The following is a 13,094-nucleotide window of genomic DNA, read 5'->3' as shown; positions in this document are numbered from 1 at the left end:
AATATAGTGGCGGTCGCCACTGGGTTGGTATAGTCAGGTCAGAGCTTCCATAGGAAATGCCTTTTTTGTTTTGCTCATAACTTTGGCACTGTTGATGAATCTCCACTAAACTGTAAAAAAAAAAAACCTGCTCTCTTTGCCTAATTTGTGCAAGGAAAGTTTTGGGGTGATCAGTCAATCAGGAGCCGAGAAAAAGGGGGGTGGGGGGTCCCAAAACACATTTTCTCAATGTTCATTTCCATAGGAAACTTTAGACACGGCTACAGCCCGAGCTGCTGAACGGAATTACACCAAATTTGGCAAATATTTAGCTGTTGGTTCAGAAAGCATTCTTTTTGTTAAATGGTGTAAATCCGTTCAGTAGTTATTGAGAAATGTAAATATTTCTCAGATATACAAGTGGGGACGCCAAGGCTCCACAAACCCTTCTGTTCTCAGGCCTGCAATCTAGTTGGCTGCCAATACTTCAAACCAAGAAGTGTTGGCAGTCATCTTGTGACTCGAACTGAGTCACAAGAAAAAGGTCAAAAAAGATGACAAGCAAGAAAAGGGGCACTCACACCCTGACCCCCTAGGCCTGCTTCAGTGCCTAAAAAAAGCATTTTTTGAAAAAGAAATCAGCAGGATTAATGGGGGATATATGAATCTGGCCAAAATGGAAAAAAAAATGTGGGCTCCCGCGCTTTGTTTCCTTTAGGCCCCTGAGTTGGCCAGGTCCCGGGGGCAGTGATAAAATGAGATGCGTGGGACTGCCACCTCTCCGGGGCTTAAAATGAATGCGGGGGGCTACACGGCCCCCCCAGCCCCGGGGACCGCCACCTCCCCGGGACTAATTATCTTAAATGCTGGGGACAGGATGGCCCCCTGCGGCCCTGGAGACTGCCACGTTTCCAGGGCTAAATTCATAAAGATGTGTGGGGGACTCAAGCCCCCCCCACACACATCGGCGGGGACCACCACCTCCCTACTGTTGGAGGGGGGCTGTGCATCCTCCCTCGTGGAGGCAGAAGTAGCCCTGGGGACCACCATCCCCAAGGGCCAGCTCCATCAATGTACTAATAACTTTAATTCTCAGACACTAAGGGGATCTATACTCTTGTCCAACAACTCCCACAATGATGCGGACCACTACCGCTTATTCCAAGTGTCCATATGTCCAATTCATCCCAATGTCCCTATACTGCAGCGTAAGAATTCCCACCAAAAATTGGAAAGGTGAGGAAATGTAGAAAAAATGTGAGAATGGAAAGAAAGCACCTCACGGTAGCAACACCAAGGGGGGACTGTCTAGTTGGTACTCGCTAGCACACCCACTTATCATCATCGGTTGCTTTCTTGCCACGAAACGGAAATGTGTTCCAACATAAATGATCTCAAAAGTGAAGAAAGAAACAGTGAAAGAAAGTAGAATATGCACTGTAAGTGTAAATGTCAAAAGAGTGCCATGCTGGTCCTCATGGGAAAGGAAAGGAAATTACAGTTCCCAACATTAAAATTGAGAACCTACTCACTGGCTAAATTTAGCTTTATTCAGTGCTGTGAGCGTCCTCAATTAAAAAATGGTTCAACTTAGACCATTATTATGTCCAAAGCGCCAACATGTTTCGTTGCTACCACTTTGCGCAACTTCATCAGGGCTGAGGGGATGACCAGTCTTCACTTAGAGAATGCTTGGTCGAGCAGTTGCCAGTATCTCTCGTACCTGCAACTACCTCGTTATGCAGTACGCGCCAAAAGGTCGTGTCTCCGCAGGGTGACCACACATGGTTATGGCACTGCTACAGTGAAAAGTCGGAGTCTACGGGCTCCGTCCTCGCACTGCTCCTGCCACGCCATAGCAAACTCTGGTCTGCTTCATGGAAGCGAGAGCAGGAAAAATGCTCTTGCTTCCATGAAGCGGAGCAGAATTGCCCAAAAGCAGTGCCGCATCCCGCAGGAAGCAGGGAGACAGCAGGGACCGCAGGAGCCTTGTGGCTCCCCCCGTAGTCCCCAGCATCGTGGCCATGCCCTGGGGGATGGGGCCCCGGGGGGCAATATCAGCCCGGGTAGGGGTGCCGCGCAGGCCTCCCTTCTTATTTATTTATTTTTTAAATTCAAAGCATAAGGCCTGGCCCCAGTGGATGGGGTCACTGGGCATGAAATTGGCCTCAGGAGGGGGCCGCGCGGCCCCCCTTCAAAAATAAGACCGGTCAGGCCCCGGGGGATGGGTTCCCCACGGCCAAAACTAGCCCAGGGAAGGGGGACCACGCTACTCCCCTTCCTAAAAAAAGATAGAAAATAAATGGCCAGGGCCGAAATTGGCTTGGGGAGGAGGGCCCATGGCCCCCTCCCCTTTGAAAACAAAAAACAAGAACAAAGGCCCATCTCAAAGGCCCATCTCTGGGGGGTGGGGTCCCTGGGGCAGAAATCTGCCTCTGGAGGGAGGCTCACAGACCCCCTCCCGGTATATAATTCTTTTTTTTGTTTAAATGGGAAAGGCCCCGGGAGATGGGATCCCCGGCGCCCAAAAGGGTAAAGGAAAGGGGGGCCACAAAGTTCCATTCCTAAAATAAAATAAAACAAATGGAAGTTGGCAACTCTCTGGAGGCCCGACCCCTTACTCAACTACTCTGCAAACGTGCCGCCTGGCACGCTCTTGGTTTGTTGATGAAGTCTCCTTCGCTGCTGGGGGTCCTTAGGGGCCAACTAGCCTACCTGTTACCTCCAGTAAGCCCCACACAGTGGGATTGCTGAGAGGTGGTCTGAGGCCACGCCCCTTTGTCCACCACTCTGCAAACATGCATCTTGGCGCACTGCTGGTGGCGTGATGAGGTCCCCTTGACTCCTGAGGGGATCAGGAGTTAAGTAGAATTCATCCTCCAAGCAGCAGTGCGCCAGGAGGTGCGTTTGTAGAGTGGTGGAGAAAGGGGGCTTGACCTCTGACCACCTCCCAGCAATCTAGCAGTGTGGAGCTTACTAGAGGTAATAGTAGGGCTAGTTGGCCCCCAGGGACCCTCAAGAGGCAAGGGAACTTCACCAACCAAGAGCGCGCCAGAAGGCGCGTTTGCAGACTGGTGGAGAAAGGGGTGTGGCCTGCTATCAGAACTCAGCAATCCTGCTGTATGGAACTTACTGGAGGTAACAGGAGGGGTAGTTGGTCAACTACTCCTCTAGTTACCTCCAGTAAGTCCCACACAGACATTGCTAAGAGGTCTTCGGAGGCCATGCACCCCCCCCCCCCTCTCCACCACTGTGCAAATGCTCCTCCTAGCACACTACTGATTGGTGGATTCCAGCCTGTGGAACAGGTCTTAAAAGAAGAACTACTGGACACCAGGGAAAACTTCTGGATGTACTGTTTAAAATCACTGCATCCAGATGGACTGAACATTACTGAGAATACCACCTGATTGCTGCACATCTCGAGCTCTCAGGACTGCATTGATTCCACATTCCAAATGGAATCTTCACTCATGATGCTTTTTGAAAATTCAGGTGTCAACTGTGCAGCCACTAAGCAAACCATTTTGTACTACCTGAGGAAGGCGAAAGCTGAAACGTTGTAGTGGAAATATATTTTTGTTCTTTGGTCAGTTTGAGTCACTTTTTTCATGGATATTTTATTTCTTTGTGACTCCTTGTATCCTGTAGATCCCGATTTTTGCCCTGACTGGCTGTTTTCTTTTGATCCTTCATCTTCATTCTTAAACATTTTAGAAACTTAGTCACTGGATGATGTCTTCAGTGATGTCATTTGTGATTTCATCATTGATGTCACTGACCATGTCATGAGTAATGTAATTTGTGACGTCATCAGAAGTGCATTGTGGCGGCGCAAGTTATATAGTTATTTCAGCTAACTATAACGGCTGAATTTCACAGGTTTTGTACAAGTGAAATGTCAGCCGAACTAGAACGTTCCTGTACCTGTGTTTTTTTATGTGAATATATATATATATATGTATGTGTATATATATATATGTATTATAATTGCGTACTGTGGGCTTCTTGTATTTTGAAGTGTCAGTCACCTTTATCTGCTTAAGACCATAGAAAGGGGCACAGAGTGTGCCATTGACTTACCTAACTCTGAGTGACAGCAGTCTGCTCCTGTCCACTGTGCACATCTTCAAAAGTAGAGTCCTTGAATACCAGGGACGTGTGCTTTTTCTTGAATTTGTTTTTGCTTTTACCTATCTTTATTTTACTTTTTTATTATTATTACTTTAGCAAGGGACTGGCAACTCTCCCTACAAAGCTGCTAGGTCACTTGTCTGTTTTTGGGTACATTTTTCATAATTTTTACCAAAGAAAACATGCCTACCCATTGTTGCAGCTGGTCTCGAGCGTTGTAATTGTGCATGCATCAGTGAATGACTTTTCTGATGCACGTTTTTTTTTAAAGCTGCAGTGCATGCATATGCTTAAGCAGTCATCTTTTTGTAAAAAAAAAAAAAAAAGATTGGCAAACAAAATATGAATAATCGCTGCAAGCACGGGCAGACCTTTTCTTTTTTTGTGTGACGTTTTAGAGAATCCATGTAAAACAAAACAAGCATTGCTAAAGCCAAAACGTTACCCTTATTGACTTTGTTAGTGGTTTTCTCTTGAACTTATTATTTTTGCCACGAATCACTCTCAAAATCTTATTATTTTATTTTATTATAATTAATTATTTGTTTATGTATTTATTTTACAAACGGAGCAGTGGCAACGTGGTTCTGAAATAAAATGGCGTTAAATGTAATGCTGTCAGCAAAAAAACTAAAAATAAAAATCAGATGCAGCCGTTCTTTTAAATTTGTTTTGTAGCTACACTTCTCCCATACGTGTGTTTTGACTTCTTCCCAAGTATTGGATATTTGTGAAACTTATTATATTTAGACTGATAAACCCCGCTAATATCATTATTAAGCTGTGCACGCTCCCACAGGTGCAGTGCATCAGACGCTTTATTGAACCCTTAACGGTTTCGTTCTGTGTGCTGCCGTAATTAAGATTCATGCTGCCTTTTACAAAGCACCGTTGTTGTTTTTCCTGATTAATTGGAACCATTTTGTTGTTTTTCTACAACAAAAGTACCACATTTCGAATTAAAAATATCGGCAAGCATGTCTATCTCCAGTCGTCATTGTGTGAGATGCCTCAAAGAATCCATGTTTTATTGTACCGAGCATAAAATGCTGTTGCTGTCACATTTCTAAATCTACTACCCTTTAATTAGAAAACAGCTGCGTTATCATCGTTATCGATGGGATACCAGGATGTCGTAACACTGACAACACTATAGAGATGTGAAGTTATAGCACAGTTGTGCCATTATCAAACCACCTAGTCGTTTGAGCCTCCAAACAATATTTCTACTTACAGTATCTTGAAGTGTGGCTACAACACAATTATAAAAATGTCATTTGGAACATTTCCTTTTCATAGTACTTATGTTTGAGGTCTGTGGTACCTCTGAGGCCCATCGAAAAACCTGGACCCTTCTTTTCCAAGGCTATCAATCTATTCAACATAAAGGGTAAATATTAATTCAGTATTTTTCTGTCTTTCGAAGATGAAAACGGAAATCATACCCACGTGGGTCATAACACTGCCAAGACAATAAATGTATGCTGTTGTCAATAGAGCATTCAACGCCGATACCAAATACCTAATTAAGTGAGCAATTTGAAAATTAGTCAAGTAGGCGAAAACATCCAAATACAAGTACAGCTCGTTATTTCTGAACAGTCCTGCAGCCTTACGGCAAAGGGAAGTATCCTGCTGCTGGTGCAGTACCTAACACCGCCCTAGCTATGAAGAATCGTGGCTGATAGCCAACATGCTCCTGTTACTCAAAAATCCTCTTCCTATACACTCTTGCCCTGTCATCACATTTTTCTAGTTAATTTGAATTTTGCTGAACCACTCTGCACTCCACCAAGCTAGGAACTTCCACAAAGTCATAAGATGTTTGGAATCGTTCTCACTAGAGCGCTGTTGAAAATTGAGTGTACCTAAAACACAGTAACATCCATCTTTTTTAATCACAATTGACAAATATTTACAGTTTCTCCAAAGTATCTCTGGGAGATTTGATTAGAAAGGAGGTCAGTAACTGTAATCCTGCTCGGAGTTATGTCCTATAATTTGTAATTATTACAGATCTTTGCTAATCATTTCACAGCCCACAATCCCATTATCCTTGGGAATTTGCCGACGTCCAAATTTGAACGCAAGTCTCGGGGATGAAAGGGAAGTCTCTAGTAAGTAGATCATCTCTTCTCACTATGAGATATTGCCAGATGCTGTTAGTTAAAGGACCTGGAAAATATCCTTTGTATTTGTGAATGGAAAGTCAGTGTCTCTACAAACTGACCTTATAATGTTTTACAGATTTAGGTACCTTCATTTTGTGCCCTCCACCTTCACATAGTATTAGACCACAAAGCCAGAAATATTTTAAATTAGAATCAGATAAGTTGTAAGAACACACACAAAATAAATATTAAAACTGAAAGGGACCCCATGGAAAGAGATTATCTAGTACAACGGCTACACCAGCTATTGTATGCTGGCACTGAGATCCTTGGAAGATCATCGAATATTGTTGGGTGCAAGGAATAACATTCTTCAGACAAGAGGGAACATTGACCAAGCCAATAGGTCATGTCTGTAAGAAGCCGAGCTGCCAGTGCTTGTTTACATTGGCATTAGCGACGGTGCTTCACGATGCATGTGCAGGCTTGTGGACACATGTGCAGCTATATTCGCATTTTAAATTTACCATTCCAACATGGCTGATTCCCATGCGGGAACAGTACATTAAAAGCTAAATAAAGTTTTCAGAAGTGCACAATTGCTAGCCAGTGGCCATGTAGCACTTTGGAACTGTTGGGTCTTCATTAAAAAATAAATTCAAAACTGGGAGAAAGACCGAAAGCAACAGATGAGTATTGGAGGTATGGGTATACACTAGAGAGCGAGAAGCAATGGAAAACAGTAAAGGGTACGAAATAGGGGATTTGCACAGGCGGATAAAAAGTAGAATTGTGAGGAACAGGAAGGATTGGTAGGAAAAACTGAAAAAGAGTGGCAAGTTAGGGTTGTTAGGAGTACGAAAATCCATGCCCTCCACTGAGTGTTGGAAGACAGAAAAAAGACCCCTCCAGTCTGCAATGGAGACTGAAATGCTCCTGGGCAGGACAGACCCAATATTAGGGAAAAAAAGACATTAAGTACAGAGACATGAGGTAGAGAAAAAATCTATCCTATCATACGAAGGTGCTGACCCAATGCCCCATCTTAGTTTAAGTAGTGTATTGGAAACAACAGATCTGTCTCTATCTATAGATGAGACCTATTCATGGTGTGCTACCACAAGCAACAGATGCACCAGTCCTATGACAAATTGCTCTGCATTGTCCACTTTACAAAGAAAAACAGACCATAGAAATTGCTACCACCTGCTGGACTTGGCCCTTTTTGCAGGGTCATCTTCAGACTTCCTGCCTTACGCCTACAATTTCTTTTTGCTGAAATAGTTTTTGTTGGCTTTAGGAATCTGTGAACTTTACCACTGCTAACCAGTGTTCAAGTGCTTTTTCTCTCTCCTTTATACATAGTAAAATTGGCTTACCCCTAAGTGGCATATTTAATTTACTTACAAGTCCTTACTAAAGTGATACTATATGTACCCAGGGCCTATAAATTAAATGCTACTAGTGAGCCTTCAGCACTGGTTGTGCCACCCACTTAAGTTGCCTTTTAAGCTTGTTCAGACCTGCCATTGCCAACTGTGAGTGCAGTTTTAAACTGCCATTTCGACCTGACAAAATAAAACTTTTGCCAGGCCCAAACCTTCCTTTTTGATACATACACGTCACCTTAGGGTCGGCCCTGGAAAGCCCTAAGGGCAGGTTGCAGTGTATTTAAAAAGTATGACATATACGTTTAAGTTTTATATGTCCTAGTAGTGAAAAACTCAAATTCGTTTTTCACTACTGCAAGGCCTACCTCTCCTATACGATAATATTAGAGTTACTGTATTACATTTATTTGTAGTATTAATAATAGTGGGCTGGTATTGTTGACATATGTATTTTACACAATGATCTCTAATTTGGAGTATTTGTGTTAAATTAATGTTGCATATCAGTCCCTAAAGTCTACATATTGTATATAAGAAGTTGCACATTGTATTCACTTATACTAGGTTTCGCTTTGATGTTTTTTTGGGAGCACCTACATTATGAACTACCATCCTTGGCTTTTTCCATATTGATACATTGTATGGTTAATAAATTGTATCGGTATACTGTACCAATATTTGATTGTACGGTTATCATTGGCCTAGGGAGGATAGGCTAGTTCCTCTCTCCAACGGGATCATTGTGTTGTACACTTAAATAATTACCCAGATCCCCACGTATTACTGGGTTGCCCCTTATTTCTATGCACAGTAGATATACCCAGCAGGCATGTCTGGGGGTTCGGTGGTAAGTCTGTCTGTCCCATCTTTTAAACGTTCTACAACCTGCTTTCAATAGTCTTGCACTTTGAACAGTCTTTAGTGAGATCGATCCGCGGGCGAAAAGTGCCCGTTGGGACCTCCCCATCAATTGTCCAATGTATCCAGCTAGTCCCACGCCTGTTCTGTTGCAGTGAAAACGTGTGATCTATTATCATGCATGTGGAGAAGTGTGGCTCAATGGTTAGAGCGGCAGACCCTGATGCAGAGATCTGGCCCGGGACCAGGGTTCAATTCCCGCCTCGACGGGTCTTGAGCTCAATTTCCTCGGACCTGATATTTCTCGCCTCGGTGCCTACTCTAATCATGGGTCCCACTCTGCAACTCTGGGCAATAGCTTGCTTAATCTCACAGGGAAAGCCAGGAAGGGTTCCACAGCTTTGAGTACAGCTCCAGGACGCCCCGTCGCTGGGGCAGCAGTGCGCTATACAAGTACAAAATTTCATTTCATACCTGTACCCTGGTGGGAAGAAACATTATGTAGTTGAGGTTTACGTCGCTGCAATGTCGTTTTTTTCCTGACTCAAAGGATCGGCTTAATCATTGCACCTGAAGTGTGTGATCTAGGATCAGTATTACCTCAGCACCTTGTAAATGTATCGTTGTCTCTCTGCGTGCTTCCTGCAACAGGACATCTCTGCCTCTATAATTGAGCTATTTCAATATATTTGTGTGTGGTGGCATGTCCAGTTGTGGGGGTTACATCAGCCGTCTTTGTGCATGTTCGATTGGGAAGAAACTTGATAAGGCCCCAAGATATCGGCTCATTAGTTTTCCAGTCCTCAAGGAACAGTTCCAAACACTCACTCCACCCTTTTTGGAAACCAACCAAGCGCTTGTTGTTACGTCTGCATTTGCTCTCTGCATCTTCTAATCTTGTTTCGGAAATCTTGGTTCTACACACAAGATCATCCATTTTGCACTGCATATTCATGCCTTTATTTGTTAGCTCCGCAGTCTGCGTTTCCACCTGTGTCACTCTGTCAGTGAAGTTACGCAGGTGCGCCTGACAAGTCCCAGATCTACAGCTAACACATCTATCCTGGCTTCCATGGAGACCCTTTAGTCAGGAATGGCTTTCATTACTTCGGACAGGGAGGGCTCTCCAGGCCAGCGTCCGTCTCTGCTGTAACACGTGTAGACATGATGACCTTGATATATTTCTTGATATCGGGCTGCTGCGCTGCCTACTTCTTGGCCTTATCTTTCACCATCTTGTTGAGGTGGTGATAGACTGATGGGCAGTGGTCCATGGGATAATCAGTATTGTAGAACAGAGCATAATTGTGGCACCAAAAGAGACAACACCTCAATTTCTGCAAGTGGGTAGTATCATGCAAGTTAAATGTACTGTGTCTCAGAGCAATCAGTACTGGTTCACAGCTGCCTCCCGGCATACACTGAGCTAAAGGCTGGACAGGCCGCCATTAGTCCCGGCACTGTCTACTGACCCATCACTCACTTTTCAAAGGGCTGGCAATCCTTCTTTTCTTCAACCTCCGCAACCTGAGGGCTGCCACTTCTGTCCTTGCTGTCATCGCCAGTCACTAAGCCACGCACCATCTCTCCTAGGGCAGCTGCATTTGTTTCGATCTCCATATGATGCCAGTTGGGTCCCCCCAGCCACCAATTAAGGGGTTGTTAACACCCTCATATCTTTTGCGGCTGCGTATTTCCGGTCGATTTCCCCCCCCCCCCCCCACCTAGAACATAATTGATCTGGTTTTCAGCAAATTATGAGTTGTGTCTTACTCTAGTTATAGTTTACCAGCTTGTAGACTTTGCAACAGAACTTAGAGCTGCATCAGAAAACATTTTGATATGTCATGTGCATTCGTGAATATTATCACCTAGTTGAGAATCATGGTCTTAAGTGTTTCCTCTTGAAGTATTGAGGAGATATTTAACCAGTCAAGAACATAGTTTAAGGGGAGGAGCCAAGATGGCGATCGGAGCAGACGCTTGAGCGCCCGGCTCCGTCGGTCCGTGGCCTCGGACTACTATCCTGATGCCCATCCTCGCCGATTCTCGAGGTGCACCGTGTGCGAAGACGCGCTGACCGCGCTGCTGCTTTCCCGGAGTCTCAGCCCGCCCGGATGCCCGAGTTCTGGGTGCTTTTGTCCTCGGCACTGAAACCCTGCGCCCTTACGGCCTTTGCCGGCCCCCTGAAGCTCCGCAGTTACCGGACCAGCTAGCGCTAATCTGAGCCCCGCGGTCCCGATCTCACCTCGCACCATGGATCGTTGCCGGATGAGCCCGGGGAGAGACGGCCGGACACCTTCTGCACCCTGTGCCTGACGGGCTGGAGCTGTGGGGTGAGCCCCGGTGCGGTGGGTCTCCTGCCCCACTCTGAGGACCGCGCTGTGGGAGGCTGCTGCCCCCTTCGCCTATTGCCTAGCCAGCGGCGAGGAGGACCGGCGAGAAGAGAAGCGACTGTCGGCCTTTCCTGTTGCGGCGTAGACCTGAGGGGAATTGACCCCTTGCCACGACCCCCCCCCCCCCTGGCCATTGCAACGTATAGCGGCAAAACATGGCGTTGAGTGCCTGCTCGCGGCTGGGGGGTGATACTCCGGTCTCGCCCGCTGCCCACTCCGCCCCCCCCCTTCCGGACACCAGCTCCACAGTGCCGTCCCGGATTGCTGCCGATGTGGGGGCCCAGCTTCCGCTGACATGCGGCTCCGTTCTGGCTGTCCTGCGGGACTTTCAACTACAGATGTGCGCTGGCCTGCAGGCGCTGAGTGAGCGGTTTGACCCCATACTGTCGGCTGCGGGTCGTGAGCGCACTGTTTGTCATCTACAGGGCGTGGGTCTCCCGGTGCTCTTGTCCTCTTGCGGGGACGCAACGGCGGTGTATGATTGTGCTACACTGGTGCCTTCATCGAGCGCTCCCGGCGCCCAGGGTCCACCGCTCTCCACCTCAACTGCGGATACTTTGTCCCCCTGGTCATGGCTGCCTGCTTCATTGTTGCCTGCCTCACCGCGTCCGCGAGACTATCCTGTTGAGCGATACCTAACGGCTTCGAGGAACCGTCCGCGGTGGCCCACTGCTGCCTTTTTGTGGAACTCCTGTACCTTACTTGCCAGGTTTGGATTTTATGTGGTGCAACGAGGGACCTCAATCGATGGTCGGCGGCCATTTCGTGATCCTACTTCACCATCCTCTCACAAGCGGCCATCTTGTCTTTGTCTGCTCGGGACACGGGGCCTTCACGCAGGAGCTGGTTTAATCCCAAGCCCGCGATCGGGCCAGGGCTAGACTGACTTCTATCGCTATGGTTTATGGACGGGCTGGCCTGGGACTGAAACTGTATGTATGTTTTGCGCGCACTCGTCGCGACTTGTATCCCTTCGCTTAAACTGTGGTGCCATGGTATCTTCGCATGCCGTTTTTTGGCGTAGAGGGCTCTCAGTGTGTGGGGGCCATAACTGGCTGATGGTTCGGGGCGCTCTGGTGTCCAGTGGGCTCCTCCCCACCTTCTTTTCTGTTTTCTTCCCTTCTTTACTCTGTTCCTACTTTCTCTCTTCTCTATATTTCGGGTTCATTGGGCGACAGGCACTATGCTGGGGGGGGGGTAGGCCGTAGCCTCCGCATTGGTGTAGGGTGGGGGGGTAATACTCTGTTCTTAATTAGTTCTATGGGCCTTTCTTCTTTTATGTCTCTGTGCTCTACTTTCTTCGATTCGGGGTCCGGGTGTGGGGTGGATCGAGTGGGGGCGGCTCTGGAGGGGCGCGTACCTGCTCATGTGACTATCCTGATATATCTCTGCACCGCCTCACTGTTTGAGATTTTACTTCCATTGTTGTTCTTACTGATGTTGCTGCTCGCCCGTGTGGTGAAGCTATCTTGCGGACTCGAATCTCCTTTGCTCTTATCCTTCATTGACTTTTTTCTCTGATAAAATTATCAAAAAACTTAAAATTAACCTTCACCTCTCCTTCCCCTGGTTTCAAAGATATCTCCAGTATGTGACTCATAACCTGTTGTTAATCCTGACCGTTGACGCACGGGGGCTGTAATGTGGGTATCAGTGCTTTACTGTATCGTGGCCGGCCTGACGGTTGTAGGCCCGTATTTGTTCTTTTAAGATGCACGAATAAAGGTTTTTAAAAAAAAAAAAAAAAAAAAAAAAAAAAAAGAACATAGTTTAAATCTTTTCTTGATGCTGCAGAGTATTTGCTTAACAACATGGCTGTGGTAAATGTATTTTTTACAGACTAACCTCAAGTATATTGCATTTCAGAAATTGAAAATGTTAATGCTGTTTTTGTTAAACACAGGACTAAAAACAGCTCTTGTTGAGGGAGATGATTTTGCATCAGGGACTAGCAGCAGAAGTACAAAATTGATACATGGCGGAGTAAGGTATCTTCAGAAGGCCATCATGCGTTTGGATCTCGAGCAGGTAATTATTAACATTATTCTTAATGGATGAAATAAATATGAAGCATTTTACAATACAGTTTGGACTTGCAGAATTTTAATGATGTCTCTTAACTCTTTAGGAATTTGAATAAATTGATCCCATCTCTTTTGACCATCCTTCCCCTCATGTTGAGTTACATCGTAATTAACAAACATAAATTAATCTAGAAGTTTATA

General features: G+C 45.9%; 1 protein-coding gene across 3 annotated transcripts in view; it reads left to right on the top strand.

Annotated features, from left to right (window-relative positions):
* The window catches only part of GPD2 (glycerol-3-phosphate dehydrogenase 2), a 927,571-nt gene that overhangs the window by 348,863 nt on the left and 565,614 nt on the right, over positions 1-13,094 (top strand). For all 3 annotated transcript variants that reach the window (XM_085645519.1, XM_085645518.1, XM_085645520.1), the window contains exon 4: positions 12,773-12,897. In XM_085645519.1, the coding sequence (XP_085501645.1) occupies positions 12,773-12,897 (125 nt within the window). The remainder of the gene's footprint in view (positions 1-12,772; positions 12,898-13,094) is intronic.

This window comes from Triturus cristatus, chromosome 3_1, assembly GCF_964204655.1.
Source record: "Triturus cristatus chromosome 3_1, aTriCri1.1, whole genome shotgun sequence".
NCBI lineage: Eukaryota > Metazoa > Chordata > Amphibia > Caudata > Salamandridae > Triturus > Triturus cristatus.
This window is presented reverse-complemented; position numbering and strand designations above follow the sequence as displayed.